The 21003-nt window shown below is 38.5% G+C and overlaps 1 protein-coding gene and 1 long non-coding RNA gene across 2 annotated transcripts; one reads left to right on the top strand and one right to left on the bottom strand.

The window, feature by feature from the left end:
• Positions 1–5228: 5228 nt before the first annotated feature.
• Positions 5229–19215, bottom strand: LOC117297072 (AT-rich interactive domain-containing protein 4A-like). Its single transcript, XM_033780201.1, has 4 exons — positions 19093–19215; positions 11002–11083; positions 8253–8529; positions 5229–5710 (listed from the first exon to the last, which is right to left on the bottom strand). Exons 1-4 carry the CDS (start codon positions 19134–19136, stop codon positions 5418–5420), a joined length of 696 nt encoding a protein of 231 aa, XP_033636092.1. The 5' UTR covers positions 19137–19215; the 3' UTR covers positions 5229–5417.
• Positions 14267–16362, top strand: LOC117297073. Its single transcript, XR_004519852.1, has 3 exons — positions 14267–14485; positions 15589–15677; positions 16334–16362. It is a non-coding gene; the product is annotated as an uncharacterized LOC117297073 (long non-coding RNA).
• Positions 19216–21003: the final 1788 nt, after the last annotated feature.

The raw sequence follows: 21003 nt of genomic DNA, 5'->3' as shown, positions 1-21003 counted from the left end.
AATTCAAATAAACAATCTAGTCTGGTTTGCTTATTATTTTCTGATGAATCCTAATATTTTGACAATTATTGGTTCTATGAATAGCTTATAACTCTGATGCCTTCTTGGTGTTGATTTAATTTTAATTAAAAATAACTTTTAGAAAATAATTAAGGTTTGGGATAATTTTGGTATTATCAAACAACAGTCTCCTCACTTGGTGTGCCTTAATAAATGCATGAATAACAAACCAATGGAAGTTTTGGCTAAAATGGTCATCAGAGTTGAAAACAAATTATGAAAGAAAACCCAATATTCCATGCAAGAAATTGTGTGCTTTTAGATGCATGAGAAAAGCTTTATGCCTGAAGCCTTCCTCAGAATCAAACTTTTGGGTGTGAAAAAATTTTACCACTTTCCCTAAAACTACATTTTAGTTTAAAAGGTGTTTTTCCAACAACATTTTTGTAATATGACCAGTGCTCTAACGTTTTCATGGTAATTAGTTTTTGGAGTAACTACCATGTATCAGATAAACTGTACTGCTATTTAATAGAATGCTTTATTATCAAACTAATTTTTTTCTCTCAAAATCCTTGGGGGCTGACCTAAATGAAAGTTTGTAATAGAAATTTAACTGATTCTTCGGAGGCCCCACAAAAAAAGAAGTCCTAAATAATTTGGGTCTTAGGAGAAAAAAAAGTATGAGAGAAAGTTTGGCAAATGTGTAAATTATTCTGGCACTACAGCTAGTAATAGAAAATGATACATTTTGGTTGCCTTACAGAATGGTTGAGGCTTTGTACCTCATTGACTGCTGTTGTGGCTGTAAAGACTGCTAAGATGCAGGGAGAGGCAGCATACACTTGATGAAAGGGAAACATCAGATTCCACGAACTCTGAAAAAGAACAAAATTATATTTAGAGTATGGATGTAAATTAGTGTTCATACAAATGAGGGGATATAGAAAGCATAAGGCATTGGGAAAATTACTTCAGGACAGCATGTTCAGGGGCCTTTAAATTGTCTCCACATACACATGACATGTACATAGCCCAGATTGGACTCCTCCGATGCAGGCAACGCGACGGAGTCCAGGGTATAAAGGTCCCGTACCAATGCGAAACATTTTACAGTGGCACTGACTGACGTCCTACCAGGGCTAGACATGTACAGTACTTCATGTCGTCAAATCTAATTCCCAACACACAAGAAAACAATTTGAAGAAAAATATGTGCACCCTGTGATTTTACTCTTTTAGTCTTAAAACTTGCATTGAAGGAGTTGAAGAAACAAAAAACGTATAGTGTAAAGCGTCAGAATTCATCAGCAAAATCGATGTGGGTCTATCCGTCCCTAACAATATTTTCCTCACTTGTATTGAGCGAGAATTCAGTGGTTTAATAAACATTTTAACACAATCTATGTTTCTTCGAATTTGTCTTGGGTATCATAAGCTGACAATGATTTGACTGTTACATATTGCCAAGACAATCTTGTCTTAGAAAACCCCTCAAATTTCCTCTTTTGCATTAACGCATGAATCATTTACCTGATTAAGAAGATTCTATGAACATCCGTGCAGTTCTCATCGTGGAGGTTGTTGAGTTTTGATGTCGGTTTTCGATGTAAATAGTTGCAGAAAATGTGTTTTTTCTCCACACACACGTGGAACACACGATGCCCGCGCTAAGAAAGAAAATGGCCGCGGGGAGTAAAGGGGTTCATCAACCTCGTTCCCAGGGGTGATCGATCTCGTCGCACCATTTTGTCCTTCTCTCGGCCCCATACCCAGCGGCCAGTCTAAAGCAAGGCGCTGGGGACGAGGTAACATTTTTTCCCAGCATGCCTTGCCCGATGTGCATGCGCGTGATGTAGTACAAACGGCATTATTTTATTGGCTGAAATTTGAAAGAATCATAGGGGGTGAGGCCAGCACTTTTCTCAACTTTTGCCTCAGATTTTTTTCAGGTGCAATGTTGTGCTCTTTATGATGCAGTAAGGCTTTTCTGAAGCCTTTGTTATGAAACAGAAACCAATAATAATATTTGAAGCAATAATTAGGAAGTTGTTATTTTTTATTTTTACTTGAAAGTTGGGGTGAAACTTTAAAAACTATAAGGGGTAAAGTCCAGCATTTTTATCATTAAGCCTTATGATTTTTTTCAAGGGAAAAGTTCACAAGGCTATTTTTTTGAGCAAAAAGTTCACAAGGCCTTACGATTTTTTTTGAGCGAAAAGTTCACAAGGCCATTTTTTTTTCGAGCAAAAAGTTAAAAGGCTAAAATAACCTTATGATTTTTTTTGAGCGGAAAGTTCACAAGCCTTGTGATTTTTTTTTAGCAAAAAGTTAAAAGGCTATATGATTTTTTTGGAGCTAAGTTTACAAGGCTTTAGCCCGTGATTTTTTCAGAGCGAAAAGTTCACAAGGCCTTAGGATTTTATGTAGCAAAAAGTTCACAAGGTGGAAGTTGTTGAGTTTTGATGTCGGTTGTCGGTTGTCAGTTTACATGTGATTTTTTTAGAGCGAAAAGTTCACAAGGCCTAATGATATTTCTTGAGCAAAAAGTTAAAAGGCGATAGATATAGCCTTATGATTTTTTTTTCGAGCAAAAAGTTCACAAGGCCTTGTGATTTTTTTCGAGCGAAAAGTTCACAAGGCCTTATGAATTTTGTCGAGTGCTAAGATCACAAGGCCTTATGATTTTGTTTCGAGCGAAAAGTTCACAATTATTTTTTTCGAGCGAAAAGTACACATTGGAGCGAAAAGGCCTTATGATTTTTTTAAAGGCACTGGACACTATTGGTAATTGTCAAAGACTAGCCTTCACAGTTGGTGTGTCTCAACGTATACATAAAATAACAAACCTGTGAAAATTTGAGCTCAATCGGTCGTCGAAGTCGCGAGATAATAATGAAAGAAAAAAACACCCTTGTCACGAAGTTGTGTGCATTTAGATGGTTGATTTCGAGACCTCCAGTTTTAAACTTGAGGTCTCAAAATCAAATTCGTGGAAAATAACTTCTTTCTCGAAAACTATGGCACTTCATAGGGAGCCGTTTCTCACAATGTTTTTAACCATCAACCTCTCCCCATTACTTGTCACCAAGAAAGGTTTTATGCTAATAATTATTTTGAGTGATTACCAATAGTGTCCACTGCCTTTAAAGCAAAAAGTTTAAAGACTCATGATTTTTTCGAGCAAGAAGTTCACTAGGCCTTATGATTTTTTTCGCGCAAAAAGTTCACAAGGCCTTATGATTTTTTTAGAGCGAAAAGTTCACAAGGCTATAGCTTATGACTTTTTAAGAGCAAAAATATTAAAGGGCTATAATAGCCTTATGATTTTTTTCGAGCAAAAAGTCCACAAGGCCTTATGATTTTTTTTTTTCGAGCGAAAAGTTCACAAGGCCTTATGATTTTTTTTAAGCGAAAAGTTCACAAAGCCTTGTGATTTTTTTTCAAGAGAAAAGTTCACAAGGCCTTATGATTTTTTTAGAGCGAAAATTTCACAAGGCTACAATCGCTCACAATTCTTATGATTTTTTTCGAGCAAAAAGTTCACAAGGCCTTAAGATTTTTTTCGAGCAAAAAGCTCACAAGGCCTGGTGATTTTTTTTAGAGCGAAAAGTTCACAAGCGAAAAGTTCACAAGGCTATAGATTTATGATTTTTGTCGAGCGAAAGTTTTTTTCGGGCGAAAAGTTCACAAGGCCTTATGATTTTTTTCGAGCGAAAAGTTTACAAGGCTATATATAACCTTTTGATTTTTTTGAGCGAAAAGTTCACAATGTTAATAATAGCCTGGTGATTTTGTTTAGAGCGAAAGGTTCACAAGCGAAAAGTTATGGATTTTTTTGAGCAAAAAGTTCACAAGGGTTAGTTTGTGACTTTTTTTAGAGCGAAAAGTTCACAAGGCCTTATGTTTCTTTCGAGCAAAAAGTTCACAAGGCCTTAAGATTTTTTTCGAGCGAAAAGCTCACAAGGCCTGGTGATTTTTTTTTCAAGCGAAGAGTTCACAAGGCCTTGTGATTTTTTTAGAGCGAAAGTTCACAAGGCCTTATGATTTAACAAGGTTAAAGTTAACAAGGTTAATAATAGCCCGGTGATTTCGTTTGGAGCGAAAGGTTCACAAGCAAAAAGTTCACAAGGGTAAGGTTACAAGGCTTTAGCCTTGTGATTTTTAAAGAGCGAAAAGTTCACAAGGCCTTATGATTTTTTTTTTGCATAAAGTTTAAAGGCTATATATAGCCTTATGATATTTTTCGAGCAAAAAGTTCACAAGGCCTTATGATTTTTTTCAAACGAAAAGTTAACAAAGCTATAGCCTTATGATTTTTTTAAAGTCCCGTTGGACTGATCGACACGAGAGCTAAGAATCATACCACAACGACGAAGACTGGTGGGCAACGGACTGCCGCATGGCCAGGCCGCAGGATGCTGCCCAGCCACCGGTCACGCCCAACTGGTTTATTGCGTAACAATAATAGACAAATAACAACAATCACAACATTCTTCCACGTTATGTTTTTTTTACTTATTATTTTTAGTTGGCCGAATTATAGTAATTTAGCCTTCGAGAAAGACTCTGCTCTTTTTTGCAAGGCTATATATATATAGCTTTGTTATTTTTTTTGAGCGAAGAGATTACAAGGCCTTATGATTTTTTTAGAGCGAAAAATTTACAAGGCTATAGTCTTGTGATTTTATTTCGAGCGCAAAGTTCACAAGGCTAAGTTATCAAGATAAAACAACAGGACTTTACCCCTTGTTTTTTTTTTTAATGTTTGGCTAAAATTTGATAAAACAACTGGACTTATGACCCCTTGTGATTTGTTTTCCTTCAATTTTTAGCCCAAAATTGATAAATATGTTTGAGATTTTGGCAATTTTTGCCCTCAATAAACATAGACTTACACTTTGGAAAAAAATCTGCCATGGGGGAACCCTTTGTAAATTTCTGAGGTTTTAATAATACAACCTGAAAATTCAGTGTTACTTTTCGACAAGTGTTTTCCTTTATCAAATATTGTCAAATTGTGGCCTCTATTGAGTCCTACTTCTTTGCCTTACTACGGAAGAAAAACAAAGCTTGTGCTATAGAGTCCGCACTAACTACCTTAGCTCCGATCCCTCCATGGTAGACTGGGCCCCTGTCTTATCTGCAAGGATAAAGACAGGTCGCTGCCGCTAGATCCAGTGATTCCCATTGGATACAATTCACATGCAGTGACATAATGTCCAAATAGTCACTGCTCTCAAGTCCGCAATGTAATTTGACTGCGTATCTATATGTGAAACGACAGAGGTCAGAGGTCAACTACATGCCAGTTTTTGGCCGCTCTCTGGTGTTATTCACGAGCCTTGAAGAATGACGTCAGATGATCAGGCTACCTCCACGGCAGAAATCTTCTCCAGTTCTTTGCGGTTCTTGGTTCAATTCCCCAGCCTGCTGCCTTGATCCTTAGATTTCTTGGCCTCTAACGAAGTACTTGCAGACAAACCCTGTCTCATGTTCCACTTTGCAGAATTACTAGGAGGAGCGAACTCCTGCGGCTGTTTTGACGTGTTAAGCGTGTCGTCGCAACTTTCTGTGGACGCAAACTTGCTCTTCTTCTTTGGAGTTTGTCTCATCGATGGCATCATCCAGTTGTACTGCTGTGGAGGAGCAAACTCTTGAGGGCGCTCTTCATGTACTTGCTTCTTCACCCTGTCCCATTGCGACTCTTCTGTTTATAAATAAGAATTGTATACAAATTGTTAGTTTAAATGACAGCTACCTGATTATAAAAGTTTAACAAAGTCTTCAATATCTTCAGTTGACATCAGGGGTGCGTTTTGGCGATTGCAACTGATACCTGATTTGTGTTGCGAGTACTTATGAAGCCATTTTGCTAAAAACAAAAACATGTGCGCACACACGGTGCCAGATTGAACTGAGAAGTCTCCCGATCAATCTACTCCACGGAAGTAGAATTAAGCAAGACAGTTCTCTAAGAACAAACTCTAACCGGCAAGCAGATACACACATGGTGTTACCGCAAACCTATTTGTACTAGTAATTTGCAGCCATTTTAAAGACACTGGACACTATTGATAACTGTCAAAGACTAGTCTTCACAGTTGGTGTATCTCAACATTATAATGCATAAAATAACAAACCTGTGAAAATTTCAGCTCAATCTATCGTCAAAGTTGCGAGATATTAATGAGAGAAAAACACACCCTTGTCGCACCATGGTCACACGAAGTTGTGTGCTTTCAGATGCTTGATTTCGAGACCGCAAATTCTAAATCTGAGGTCCCGAAATCAAACTCGCGGAAAATTACTTCTTTCTCGAAAACTACGTCACTTCAGAGGGAGCTGTTTCTCACAATGTTTTATACTATCAACCTCTCCCCATTACTCGTAATCAAGTAAGGTTTTATGATAGTAATTATTTTGAGTAATTGCCAATAGTGTCCACTGCCTTTAAAAACAAAAACATGTGCGCACACGCGGTGCCAGATTGAACTGCGCATTGATATGTGCTACATTTGGACTAACAATTTGGTTCAGCATGCAACGTGACCAAGAAGACGAGACGTCCCTCCATGCAACGTTCTCAAAACACAGCCCTGGTACAATATTGTTATTGCGGTTGAAAGTCCTTCTGAATCCTTTATTTCAGCAAAGAGGATGTAGAAGGTTTTAGGAAGGTTAGGTTCCAAGGGGCTGTGTTATACTCAACAGGCCTGTAGCTTTAAACGGATTCATGAATTACTGTACATATATGTGACCTGTCACAACGAAATGAGCTATAAGTCGCATTGTGCCATTTCCCATTACAGACGGTCAAAGTCAAATCTTTCTCATTAGATAAGTTAGAACTCTCATGTTTCCACAAGCTCTGTCGACTTGGAGGATTATTGTCACCCCAAGTGTTGTATACCATTGGAAAGCTCTTGATCTGCAGAATTCAGAAATGTGAATAGCTAATTTATTTTAAATTCCGACTTTTAGCTCATTTTGTTGTGACAGGTCACACATGTGCCCTCCCTCGGTATCATATCTAAGGCGAGTACACGCAAACATGCAGGTGAGAGTTCATGATACTATGAACAGCCACAGATCTGCTTTGATCATGAAACAGCCCCTTTAATCACAACAAGACTCTGAAATCCTAACTCTCCACAAGGTTTAGTGCATATTCTTCTTTTACCATGTTTACAAGGTTTATCAACATACAATACATAATAATAATATCGAAGTCTTATATAGTGCACGTATCTACCTAACGAGGTACTCAAGGCGCTGAGTATATACAAACTTTCAGAAAGATAGGCTATTGCAGTGTTGAATGTTGAGACCCAATTAGTTAGCACATTATAAGGGTTTACAAGGTGCTACGGCGCATTAAGCAACCACAGCCAGGAACATCGGGGCGAACCCCTTCTCTTTTTGATAAGTGCACTAGGTTCTTTCACATGCGTTACACAACACATGGGACCAACGGCTTTACGTCCCATCCGAAGGACGAAGCAATGGTTAAGTGTCTTGCTTAAGGACACAAGTGTCACGGCTGGGGATTCGAACCCACACTCTGCTGATCAGAAACACCAGAGTTTGAATTCATTGAATTCGATGACATGGTTTCATCGGAAGAGAGGGGACAGTAGAACAAAGGAACTCAAAACGAGCAATGCTGTCCTCGCACTGGACTCCTTTGTATTTTTACATCCTCACATTTTCTCATGCTCTTATGGAGAGTGTTTAGTTAGAGGGACAAAGGAAAGTCCTCACAAAGATAGCGAAAATTTGATGTATGTTTACAAAAACGTGTTCCCAAATGGATTGTTTTTGGTTTAAGTACCGCAACTTCTCTGTAGAATGACAATACAATCCAAGGGGACGCATGGTAAACTGACCCTGTCAATTTACCGCAACTGTGATGTAAAACTAACAAGCGGAAAGAGGGTGCAGAAGACTTCCGCACAGCCACTGTAACTTATCTAGAAAGTGCAACGGGAACAGCTCCTTGCTGTAAACCTACCGCGACCACGCTGTAAAAAACTTTGCAAACGCTGCGAAATATAAGTCTAGGTGGGAACGCACTGTAGAATTACGCAAAAGCCAGTCACGGTAAATTTCCACGTGACAGCTGAAGGAAAAGTCCAATGGGAACATGGCTTTAATGTACTTGGAGTCTAATACTTTGCTAGAGCCTTCCGCATCAAGAAAACGACACAAACGCCCTAAAAAGAACAAGAAGATGAAGAAGGGTACCCTACCTTTTCCAATATCCCAAGGTCTTGCCGGCGCCGTCTTGCTCAGCCTCTCTGCTAATCTCTTCTCATCCTCCTCCTTCTGTCTCCGTCTCGCTGACTCTGACTCCTCCTTCATCCTCGCATCTTCCTCCTCCTCCTGATGGTCCTTATCGCCCTCCTCCTCAACTATCTCCCCCTTGGCTCGGTTACGCTGCTTCACTTTATCTAGTCGGGCCTTGAGGGTGAGGGCCGCTTTGCGTTTCCCTTTAAGCTGGTCACTCTTTGTTCTCTGACCAAGCGTCTGAAAAAAGAAACGATCGCACAAAACGATATTCCAACTGTATTCTTGAAAAACATCTGTATCAATGTGCATTTGGAACTTTACAGCTTGATTTCTCAAACCAAGGCCAACTGGGTCAATTTCACAAAGGGTTAGGACTATTCCTAACTTAGGACTATAGTCCTAGAAGATATTACAAACTGACGAGTAACTCGTCCTAACTCGAGGTAAGACAAGTCTTAACTCTTTGTGAAATCCACCCTTGGTCCTACCATGGAGGTAGAGGTAGATACGAAAGAGTGGAGTGTCCCCTTAAATTTCATGTATATAAATTAACTCAGAAATGAATACTTTCATCACCTTGTGATGGGTTTAGATCGCATCACAATTTTTATTCCATGAGGGGAGGCTTGTGTCAATCTCACTGAGAGTAGTAGTTTTGAAAAGAACTGGTGGTTGACAATCGTTGAGTTGTCAACCAACGGTTCTTCTCAGAACCAACTCTACTCAAAAAGAGATTCATAAATACCTCAGACAGTTTTGCTATTCCTATTGGTGGAGAGCGCATCACGTGGGTGTGTATAAACCTTTGTTTATGACCGGTAAAAAGTATTAATTCATGGGCGTGACACGCGACCTTGCACCTGTTCTTATAAGGCAGTTTCTTCACTCCTATTGGTAGAGAACAATGGCTGAAACAGATGTGCTACATCACGCGATACGCGCACAACATTCCCTTATAAAGAGTTGTTTACCCGAGGGGGGCGGAGGGCTTTACCATTTCATAGCTAGAGGGGTGTTGTGTTGAAAGAAATCTTTTAAAAATTAAATTTTTGCATTTATTTAACTTTTTGACAAAAAAGTGATGATGTTTTTGACCGAAAAGGTATTTATGAATGGGAATCAAAGTGTGTTGAATAGGTTTTCAACTAGTGGTTTAAACCCGCCGAGGCCTGGTTCTCTATAATTTACCTCGACTTCGTCTCGGTAAAATTATCAAGAACCAAGCCTCGTTGGGATTAAACCACTAGTTGGAAACCTCTTCACCACACATTGATTCCCTTATTTAAACATGGTGCTATCGCAAAACTAACCATGGTACTGGACACTATTGGTAATTGTCAAAGACCCGTCTTCTCACTTGGTGTATACCAACATATGCATAAAATAACAAGTCTGTGAATGTTTGGACTCAATTACTCATCGAAGTTGCAAGAGAAAGGTGTGGGTTCTGAGGTGTTGGTAGTGAGTTGTACTTTGGTATTTTGTTGCTGTAGGTTGTGGGGTTGTCGAGGTGGGTTATGGGTTGTGATATACATGTATGGGTGTCATGGCCGAGCGGATAAGAGCTCTGATGCTTCTGTTCAGCAGAGTGTGGGTCGAATCCCGGTCGTGACACTTGTGTCCCTGAGCAAGACACTTAACTAAAATTGCTTCTCTCCACCCAGGGGTAAATGGGTACCTGTGAGGGCAGAGATGGTTCTTGTGATTGATTTAGCCGAGTAGCGCATATTGATGTTGCACAGGCTGCATACTCCCCACCAGGGAGCTGAGATGGTTTAAGGAGTGATTTAAGGCCCAGTGACCATGGTAATAATGTGAAGCGGTTTGGGATGCCCTCCGAGTGTGAGAAGCGATATATAAAAACGGGTTATTATTATTATTATTATTATTATTATGCGGGTTGTGGGGTGAGGGCTGGTTGTGATGCCTATCCTAGACTGGGGGTCTGTCTTCCAGGTCCATGCCGCTAGATCCAGTGATTCCATTGGATACAATATTGGATAATTGTGCACCCATTATGCCCAAACAGTACACTACTGTCAAGTCCGCAATGGAATTTGACTGCGTATCTCTATGTGAAATTAATGAGTACAAAAGTCAAAACACACGCCAGTTTTTGATGCCGGTCTCTGGTGTTATTTGCGAGCCACGAAGTGTGGCATCAGATGTTCAGGCTTTGCTTATCCAAGTGCTAAACTACAAGTACCGTAAAAACTAGTAAGGTTGCAGAGAAAACATCTCCTTAACTGTTTTCCCATAGTTTTCCTCTGAAGTAACGTAATTTTTGAGAAAGAGGTTATGCAACTGAAAGCACACAAAGTTGTGCAACAAGAGTGTTTTTTCTTTCATTATTTTCTTGTAACTTCGAAGACCAACTGAGCCCAAATTTTCACAGGTTTGTTATTGTATGCAAATGTTGGGATACACCAAGTGAGAATGCTGGTCTTTAAAGGCAGTGGACACTATTGGTGTCAACATAATTGTTAGCATAAAACCTTTCTTGGTGACAAGTAATAGGGAGAGGTTGATGGTATAAATCATTGTGAGAAACGGCACCCTCTGAAGTGCCATATGCTCCGATAGTCTTCAGGAGAAAGCCATCGGTTCTTCTCAGCACTACTCATAAAGAGATATTCACATGGTTTTACCGCAAGCCTCTCTTAGAAATACTTCCACCATGCAAAGTTTCAAATCCTACTTAATACCTACCTCATACAGCCAGATCTTTCCATACCAGCTTGAACAGGTTCTGATGAATACTCTGATAGTTTCTTTGATTGTTAGTCGAAGTCTGCAGAAAAAAGGGAAACAAAGGTCCAATAAAAAAAGCAAGGACCGTCTTGAACTAACTTTGTTTGTAAATATTTATGCTAAGAAAAGTGAACACAGTTGAAGGTCAATATTTAACCTGGGCATTAGTAAATGTTGACTGTGATACCAAAACAGTAAAAATATCAAACTCTCAAGATCGATAACACTAGGACTCAAACCGACTCTCTGCCGATCAGAGACTTTAAAATGGTGTCTTTTTACACGGTCAGTGCCTTGCTATAAAAGAACGTGTCGAGTTTATCACACAGCCAGTACGACCCTGCATGTTTCAAAATGAAGTTTAAGACCTCTTCCCCACTCTTTTGTTTTCCTAAAAAATCATTTTGCTACCACAGCTCCAATCAAATACTTAATTACAACATTAATAAGACAACTAATGGACGCAGGTGTCACTTTTGAGGCGATAGTGGCCGAGTGGTCAAGTGCACTGGACTCAAGCTATGGTGTTTCTGGTTAGCAAGGTGTGGGTACAAGTCCTGGTCATGACATTTCGTTGACCCGGAATCCAGGTTGGTACATGGCAAGTCCTTTTGAATGTTCAAATGTTTTGACCCGGATTCCGTGTCAAAAATGTTCTGACCCGGTGTGGCGGTTTCAGTCTTCCGCCGTGTTCAGTTTTCCGAATGACGTAATGGACATATCAGCAGGTTGTTCGAACGGTTTTAGCTTTCCGGCGTGTTCAGTATTCCAGGTGACCTGTCAGATACCGCCGCGAGTACCCTGGCGAGTACTGTAGTTCTCTCATCAGTGACCCCAAATTGTTTATATTACGATTCTTTTCTGTGTAGTGACATACTCTCTACCCCATCTTAAAATGTATTCATGGGTACAACTTTAGGCAGGTCACACTCTGCTTGCATATAAAAAAACTCATACGATCCACGCGTTTGCCGCTAGTTGTACTCGACTCGTGGACGCCGCCATGACAGCTACTGGAGGGTAATGGACCACTCAATACGGCACTAAAAATGGACTACTTTCGCTTGCTGTGCGCAGGCATCGCATGACATAATGCTACCGTATTTGGTCATTCGGAAAACTGAACACAGCGGAAAGTTGAAATCGCCACACCGGATTCCGGGTCAATTCAAATGTTTTGACCCGTATTCCGTGTCAAACTGTTCTGACCCGGATTCCGGGTCAAGTAAATGACCCGGATTCTGGGTCAATTCAAATGACCCGGATTCCAGGTCAATGCAAATGACCCGGATTCCGGGTCAATTCAAATGACCCGGATTCCGGGTCAATGCAAATGACCCGGATTCCGAGTCAATGCAAATGACCCGGATTCCGGGTCAATTCAAATGACCCGGATTCCGGGTCAATGCAAATGACCCGGATTCCGGGTCAATGCAAATGACCCGGATTCCGGGTAAAATATTTTGACCCGGATTCCGGGTCAATGCAAATGACCCGGATTCCGGGTAAAATATTTTGACCCGGATTCCGGGTCAATGCAAATGACCCGGATTCCGGGTCAATTCAAATGACCCGGATTCCGGGTCAATGCAAATGACCCGGATTCCGGGTCAAAACATTTGAACATTCAAAAGGACCCAGCTTGTACCCACCTTGATTCTGGGTCAATGAAATGTCATGACCTGGACTTGAACCCACAGCTTGCTAACCAGAAACACCAGAGCTTGAGTCTGGTGCACTTGACCACTCGGCCACGATCACATCAAAAGTGACACTTGCGTCTATTAGTTGTCTTATTAATTGTGTAAGTTATTTTTTGATTTTCCTCTTTTACTTTCCTACAAAAAACAGAATGCTAACACACCTCCAATCAAATAGTAAACTACACAATTAATAAGACAACTAATGGACACAGGTGTCACCATTGCGGTGATCGTTCAAGTGCGACGGACTCAAGCTCTGGTGTTTCTGGTCAGCCGGGTGTGGGTACAAGTCCTAATCATGACATTTGTATCTTTAAGTAAGACATTTAACCAGTATTGATTCTTCCTTCGGATTGAACTTCAAGTCGTTGGTCTTGTGTGTTCCTAGTAATGCATGTAAAAGAACCCAGTACACATATCAGTAAGAGAAGGTTATTGGCAATGGTGTCAAGTTTGCCGCAGCAACTTGTAAACTCTTACTAAAGGCACTGGACACTATTGGTAATTACTCAAAATAATTGTAAGCATATCTGATGAATACTCTGATAGTTTTTTTTATTGTTAAGCCGATGTCTGCAGAAAAAAAGGAATCAGCCTCATAAAATCACAAATTACTTCGGGCCCAGACCCTTAGGCGGGCCCAGACCACAGGCCATTAAAGGCTTCGCGTCCCCCTGAAGAGCAGGCTTCATCTTTAGTAGATGTGCCGCACCCACCAACCATCCCCCACCCTCCCCTAAAACTTTTTTTCTTGATCCACCCTTGATGAAGCTGGTGATGATGGGGATAAAATGCCGCCTGAGCATTATAATGCAGAAACAATATGGATATTACGAAGCTACAGTTTATTATTTTTTTTAGGTACATTAACCATGAGAGCAAAAATAGGTGCATCAAAGCTCGAAATAGGCATTAAATTCAAACATCTGAGGGGGGGGGGGGGCACACCACCCCTCAGACTCCCTAGATTACACCAGAGCATCTACGGCCTAAACATTTTCCTAGGGCATAATGCGGGCCCTGGACCCCAAAACATTTTGACCCGGAATCCGAGTCAAAACATTTGAACATTCAAAAGGACCCAGCTTGTACCCACCTGGATTCTGGGTCAATGAAATGTCATGACCTGGACTTGAACCCACACCTTGCTAACCAGAAACACCAGAGCTTGAGTCCGGTGCACTTGACCCGTTCAATAGAAAATAGGACCAGTAGACCCACAGTCAAATAAGTAATCTTATAACATCAAACATAGAAAACCTATTTTTACCTTGAACTTTGAAAATCCAATTGCTTTTAATCAGAAGAAGCATGAGGGTAATTTTGAAAAGATAATTAATTGATTAATTAAAAACTGGATGCACTGCACATGTACAAAATGGCCGCCTGCTGCACTGAGAAAACAATGCAAATTGGGGGTGCTGTTTACTTTTGATTTCTTTTACAAATTAAAAGATTTTTTTATTTTCTATCTGAGCAAATAAAAAAGAATGATTCAGGAAAATTTTAAGCAATGATTTAAGCAGACATTGGAACTATTTACCTATTTAGAATATTTAATAATTATTGATAACCTGGTTCCATTCTACTGCAGTGCATGCCATGGCATAGTCAGTGAGAAGTCAGGGTACCTCTGCATGTCAACACTGCCACACACTGGACATGCTGGAAGGAGCACATGGTTTTTGTTATGACTGGAAGTGAGTAAGCTCAGCTCAACAACAATCCAGTTCTTCAAGGTAAATACTTATTTTATTCATGATTAATGACTAAAACTAAGGTGAGTAATTAAATGACAGTCTTCATTTTGGATGAATTAGATATTCTCATTTGTTTTTGAATATTTTGTTGTTATTAAAAGTAAGTTATTTTTGCTTTGACAGTAGGGGAGGGGCTTGATGAATGTTTAATTTCAATCAATTATGTATTTTGTCATATCTTAATAATGTTTTATGAGAATGAATAAAGTACCACATTTTGTAAGAAAATTGGTTTCATTTTCATAAATAATTATGTTTTATACAAAAAAATATGGCTGTCACTTTGATTAAGTTAGTGTGATCATTTTATAAATGGGAATCCTGCAAGTTTTACAGTTTTTTTGGACACATAATTTTTAGTGTAAGATCAAAAAGCAATTGATGTTTTAGACTTCTTCCAATGTAAGGTGCAGTCATTCTGCAAAATTTTGTCAAGATCAGACCCAAGATTAAAAAAAGACAAGATGGATTCCTTCTTAAGTAAAGAAATTATTATAAAATGTATCCATTTCTCGTTTTGGTAATTCATACACGATTACAAAACTTGATGCACTTATTATTACATGCTAAACACAACATTTTATTGAGAAACAAAAATAATTAAATCAAAAATATTTCTTATTTTAATTTATAAGAATTACTATCAGAATCCAGAGTACACAGCTGAAAACACCTACCAATTTAATTCACACAGTCCAATCTTAAAATTCCCCAAATGAAATATTTTGTGTTAAGTATTGTTTTGGATACCGTTTTTACAAACAAAAGTTTGCAGACAGTTTCATTGATTTGCTGGTGCATACAAACAATGTTTTTGTCATTAATTTTATTTTCTACATTTCTGCACTTTTGCTGCTCGTAAAAGGTCCTGCCTTTCAAGCTATACACATAAAGGTGTTAAATCTTGAACATCAAGGGGCAATTGGTTTTAATCAATTTGCACAATACTCCGCTAAATCAACAAGATCTCCTATGATTAACGAATTTCTACAACCAATGTTACAAAATTCAAATTAATTTTTTATATGTTTGTAATTTATAACAGTGCAAACTATTGTCAATGTTGTTTTTGTTATTTACAGCCATGTACAGTGACAGAAGTCTAACCATGTTCTGCACAATATGATGTCAACCATGGATATGAACAATCTATGCAAGCAGTGATTTACATGTATGTACTGAGGTTTCTAGAAGTATTGAACTGGCTGGCTAGGCCATCTTGTTTGTCGCTCATTCAAATCAACATAATCAAAACGAGGCTTGGAGGCTGAATAGTCTGGTGCCTTTAAGTGACAATGAGTGTTTGTGTATTTATGTTTGCTATTGTAGACGGGGAACATGACAAATTAGCATTGTGACCGCATATATCTGGTCTATAGGATAGAATTTCAACCAGGGGTAAATTTCATAGAGCTGCTTAAGTTAAACAAAATTGCTTAACCGTTTTGCTTTTCCTGTATAGCAAAACCAAGCATGAAACCTGTTACAAACAGTACACATGACATGGTATTTTGGCTGGTAACCTTATTCTAGCAAGGAAGAAGAACTAATTTGTGCCTAGCTACTTTGTTTGTGCTTAACCCTTTAAAGGCAGTGGTATACTATTGGTAATTACTCAAAATAATTATCAGCATAAAACCTCACTTGGTAACGAGTAATGGGGAGAGGTTGATGGTATAAAACATTGTGAGAAACGGCTCCCTCTGAAGTGACGTAGTTTTTGAGAAAGAAGTAATTCAGAGACCGAGACCTCAGATTTGAGGTCTCGAAATCAAGCATCTGAAAGCACACAACTTCTTGTGACAAGGGTGTTTTTTTCTTTCATAGTTATCTTGCAACTCCGACGACCGATCAAGCTCAAATTTTCACAGGTTTGTTATTTTATACATTATTTTGAGATACACCAAGTGAGAAGACTGGTCTGTGACAATAACCAATAGTGTCCAGCATCTTTAAAGATCATAGCAACCACAGGCAGCTTCAGCTCGTACCAAAAATGATAAAAGCAGCAACAAACAATGCTAGATTTGACCTTCTTCTACTCACACAAGAGGGTAATAGAAAAAGCAGGCCGAATGGACATTCCTATGATTCCAAAGTAAACATTGAATATGAAACATTCTAAAAAAAAACCAAGTGTTTCTGTTTATTAATTACCTGACATTTTTCAGGAGAATAACAGGAAAGCTCTATAAAGTTGAGTCATGCTCTTAGTCACTGTACATTTAGCAGCAGATTCATGTTGACTGATCATACTGCTTTTCTGGGTTTTTTTTATCAAACATATTTATGATATTATTTTAAATTTTTCTGTCTGACAAGTCTAAAAAATAAATCAGTTTAGAATTACATTCTCTTTTTAAGTAAACTGTTTGTTTAAAGTTTGAAATAAGATTTGTATTGCTATTAATTGTGTATTCGAAATGGAGTGAAATATTCTCTTGTGCTATTTTCACACATTGCAAGATTCAAGGGGAATTTGTTGACCTTGTTACACATCTAGCTAAAAACGGCCAAGAAATAACAATTTCCTGCAAATATAGCTACCTTGGGAGTAGAGTTAAGCAAGGTTACCCAGGGTTAGTGTATTTTCCCCTGGAAACTTGCATCATTGTCTTATTTTTGCTAGGTCTTGAGACCTCAGCGCGCTATACTTGCAGCAAACAAGACACTTAACCCATAGCAACCTATGTACTATCCCATGACAACCGATGTACTATCACACGGTAACCAGTGTACTATACCCATAGCAACAGCTGAGCTTCTTTGTTCCTTTATGTCTAGGCACAACATTTTAAGAATTGTGTGTTATGAAAGAAATATTGACTGCTTTTACTCATGTATGGAGGACTCCCTCGGAGAGATCCCCTGAGCAGTTAATTTTACCTTCTTTCGCCTTGGCTAAAAAAACGCGCCAAGGATCACCTCAGACGTTTTAACCTCAACACTCTTAGCAGTCAGTATTTGTGTACTATAGACTTCTTAATTGTTTAGAAGCTTTGAAAGACATTAATTTTTCAAATATGAGGCTTAGGCCATGTCCGAAACGATGACTTTGGCTACAGCTACGGCTGGATTGTGCACTTCTGCCTATTCTTCAACACTGAGAGACGGGTTGATCTAGCCATAGCTGAAGCCGAAGTCGCCATTTCAGACACTACCGTAGACTCTGATGATTATGATTATTGTTTTAAAATCTACCCAATATGGTCATTCTGTTACTCCGCAAACCTTTATTGATCTAACTATGGAATTAATTTGAGCAACAATATGGTTATTCTGTTACTCAGCAAACCTTTATTGGTCGAACTATGGAATTAATTTGAGCAACAATATGGTTATTCTGTTACTCCGCAAACCTTTATTGATCTAACTATGGAATTAGTTTGAGCTACAATATGGTTATTCTGTTACTCTGCAAACCTTTATTGGTCTAACTATGGAATTAATTTGAGCAACAAATATGGTTATTCTGTTACTCCGCAAACCTTTATTGATCTAACTATGGAATTAATTTGAGCTACAATATGGTTATTCTGTTACTCCGCAAACCTTTATTGATCTAACTATGGAATTAATTTGAGCTACAATATGGTTATTCTGTTACTCCGCAAACCTTTATTGGTCTAAGTATGGAATGAATTTGAGCAACTGTAAATTGCCTGTGCTTCCCCTCAGTACATTTTAGTGCTTTTTATAGATAAAACAAGTTATTTTCAAATTCTTTTTTTCTACTTTATCTATAAATGGCAACAGGGACAGTGATTGTTTGTATGGGGGTGTCTTTAAATACTTGTTTATGTTGACAGATCACCACACTATTATCTTTGGAATATTTGTTCTGGTGGTATGTTTCAAATAAATTAAAAGTTCTAATCAATATTTTAAAATAATTGCTGATCCTGTAATGTTTTCTTTGATCTGGGCAATTAAATTTGATAACTTTCCGTATGGCGCCACGACTTTTTCACTAATTTTTACAAAAAGGGATATCTCATTTAGGTAAATTAGATACTATATTATTTCATATCAGATGAAAAGTGGTGGCGCCATACGGAAAATTTCCCATTAAATTTGTTGTTTATTCGATCAGTGTGTACTGTTTTTATATGTTTTAATAAATTACTTTTGACAGCTAAAATCAATTACATGTACTGGTTTGTTTATTCAATTCGTCTGATATCCCCCCCAACCCCCCCCCCCCCTACCCCAGCGGTGGTGTTATCTGCCAAATAAAATAAGTTAATCAATAACAATATTTTTAATATTATTATCATTATTAATACAAACACTTAATAAATACTAATTAATAATAAAAAAAATTAAAAAAAATTAAAAAAAACAGTGATTGGAGAATGAATGGTTATTTCCATTTATTCATAAAACTGACAAATTGTCCATTGATATCAAGTTTGGTGCTGTACGCTGTGTGGTACATCTATACGGCCCGTACTACTGTACTTGCATACATTACATGCATGTACACACGAGTGCTGTATTTGTAAGCTTGTTCAAATTGTTTCAAACTAAAAGATCATCACTTCTACGTAATTTACTGATTATAAAATCACCAATATGACCCTTACCTGTTTATGCTTTCATTGCATGGTTCTAAAATACCTTTCACCATCGAAAAACCGAAGAAATTGACAAATCCAAAATTCCGCTGAGAAAATGTTTAAAGTCACACGCTCTTTTGAAATAGACTGGTTAACTCTCACCATTTTCTTACAGACCAGTATCATTTCTGTGCATTTTTACCGAAATTACTTTGGGGTCCATACATTTTTAGTATCGCTGATAGCGCCCTCTATAGAAAGTTAACTTTTCCTCGTAACCCCCCCCCCCCCCCCCCCCCTCCACCAAAACAAAAAATTACAAAACAGTCCAAAGTTACATTTTGGCCCCAAAACGCCGATAATTTCAGGGGCTACCACTGAACGGCTTAACTTTGGTAACCAATCAGTATAAAATAATTTGTATGAATAAAACGGTAATTCAGAAGAATTAACTTTCCTTGTAACCTTCTCCCTCCACAAAACACACCAACCCAAAAGTTACATTAGAACCCAAAAGGGCTGCCGCTGACCGGCAAAACTTTTATTATTATATTCAATCCCTAAATTTTATTCATTTTTGTATAAAAATGAAACGCTGGTGTTTCCATTGGGGCTACCGCTAACCGACTAACTTCTATTTTCAATCCCCGATTATGTTAATTTTGAATTAAACCGCAATGAACAACATGTAACTTTTCCCCGTAACCCCCTCTACAAAACTCAACAAGCCGAAATTAATTTTGGCCCTATATTTCCACAGGGGGGGGGGGGGGGGGGGGGGGGGGGTGTATAGGATTCAGAAATGCGCAACATTACACAGCTGGGTGGCTTGTAACTTTTATAATCAACCCGTAATTAAGGTTCATTTTAATCGTATAGATAGATAAGATAGTAACTTTTCCCTGTAACCCTCTCTAGAAAACAGACCAATCCCAAAGTTTTTTTTCCGCAGGGGTTATGAGATTAAGACATGAAAACTAATATCATTCCTCCACCCATGACCGGATAAAGCCCAACTGGTACTTCCAAAGTTACATAAAGTCCCCCAAACACAGTAATGCCACAGGGTCCATTCGATTTGTTAACCATTAAAGATTTTACCGCTAACCGCCTAAATATTCACATTCAATTGCTATTAATTTGGATAGTTTACACTCAGCAATTCTCATTAACGGTGTGTCCTTCATTTTATTATCACCCGTAAAGCAGCTAAATCTTTACAGCCAATCAATAATTTGAAATACTCAGACACCATTGACACCGCAAACTATTATCGAGAAAGAAAGGTATATTTGTTCTTTGTCTTAGAAGGAAATCTACCTTTTTCTCGTAACCGTCTCCACAGAACCCTATCAATCCCACCTGGGCCCAATTTCATAAAGCTGCTTAGCACACAAATTTGCTTAGCATGAAATTTCTGCCTCAATAAAAACAGGATTACCAACCAAATGTCCACGTGATTTTGGGGATAAGGGAACAACAGCTAAATACCAGTAACAAACAAATGCAACAAATGAAAATCTGGTTGGTAATCTTGTTGTTATCAAGGAAGAAATGTCTAACTAAGCAAATTTTTGTGCTTAGCAGCTCTATGAAATTGGGCCCTGGGCTCTATGAAATTGGGCCCTGGGCCCGATTTCCTAGATTTCCTAGAGCTGCTAAGCACAACAAGTAGCTAAGCATATCAGTATTGTGCTTTATTCAGACTAAGGTTACCAGCCATACTACAATATCACAGGTACCCTGCTCACTTCTGCTTAGAAGAAAATCTATCAGCATTATTCTCTGCTGAAGTAGCTCAATGAAATTAGCCCCTGCAGGATACCGTAAAAAATGTCCCAATCGGCAAATATTTCAAGAAGTACTCCGATTGAGAAAAATTGCGTAAAAGCATGATTTGATACAAGTATGTAATTAAATGCTGGCTTCTGCTTGCCC

Source organism: Asterias rubens, chromosome 11 (genome assembly GCF_902459465.1).
Source record: "Asterias rubens chromosome 11, eAstRub1.3, whole genome shotgun sequence".
Lineage (NCBI taxonomy): Eukaryota > Metazoa > Echinodermata > Asteroidea > Forcipulatida > Asteriidae > Asterias > Asterias rubens.
Note: the sequence above shows the minus strand (reverse complement) of the source record. Positions and strands in the feature narration are given on the sequence as shown.

Excerpts from the sequence above, each read along its gene's own strand:
- LOC117297072 (XM_033780201.1), bottom strand. The coding sequence starts at position 19,136 with ATGGTGAAAGGTATTTTAGAACCATGCAATGAAAGCATAAACAG. Across the intron at positions 11,084-19,092 it reads TGCAATGAAAGCATAAACAG|ACTTCGACTAACAATCAAAG; the intron begins GTAAGGGTCATA and ends TTTTTTCTGCAG. Across the intron at positions 5,711-8,252 it reads ACCTTGGGATATTGGAAAAG|AAGAGTCGCAATGGGACAGG; the intron begins GTAGGGTACCCT and ends ATTTATAAACAG.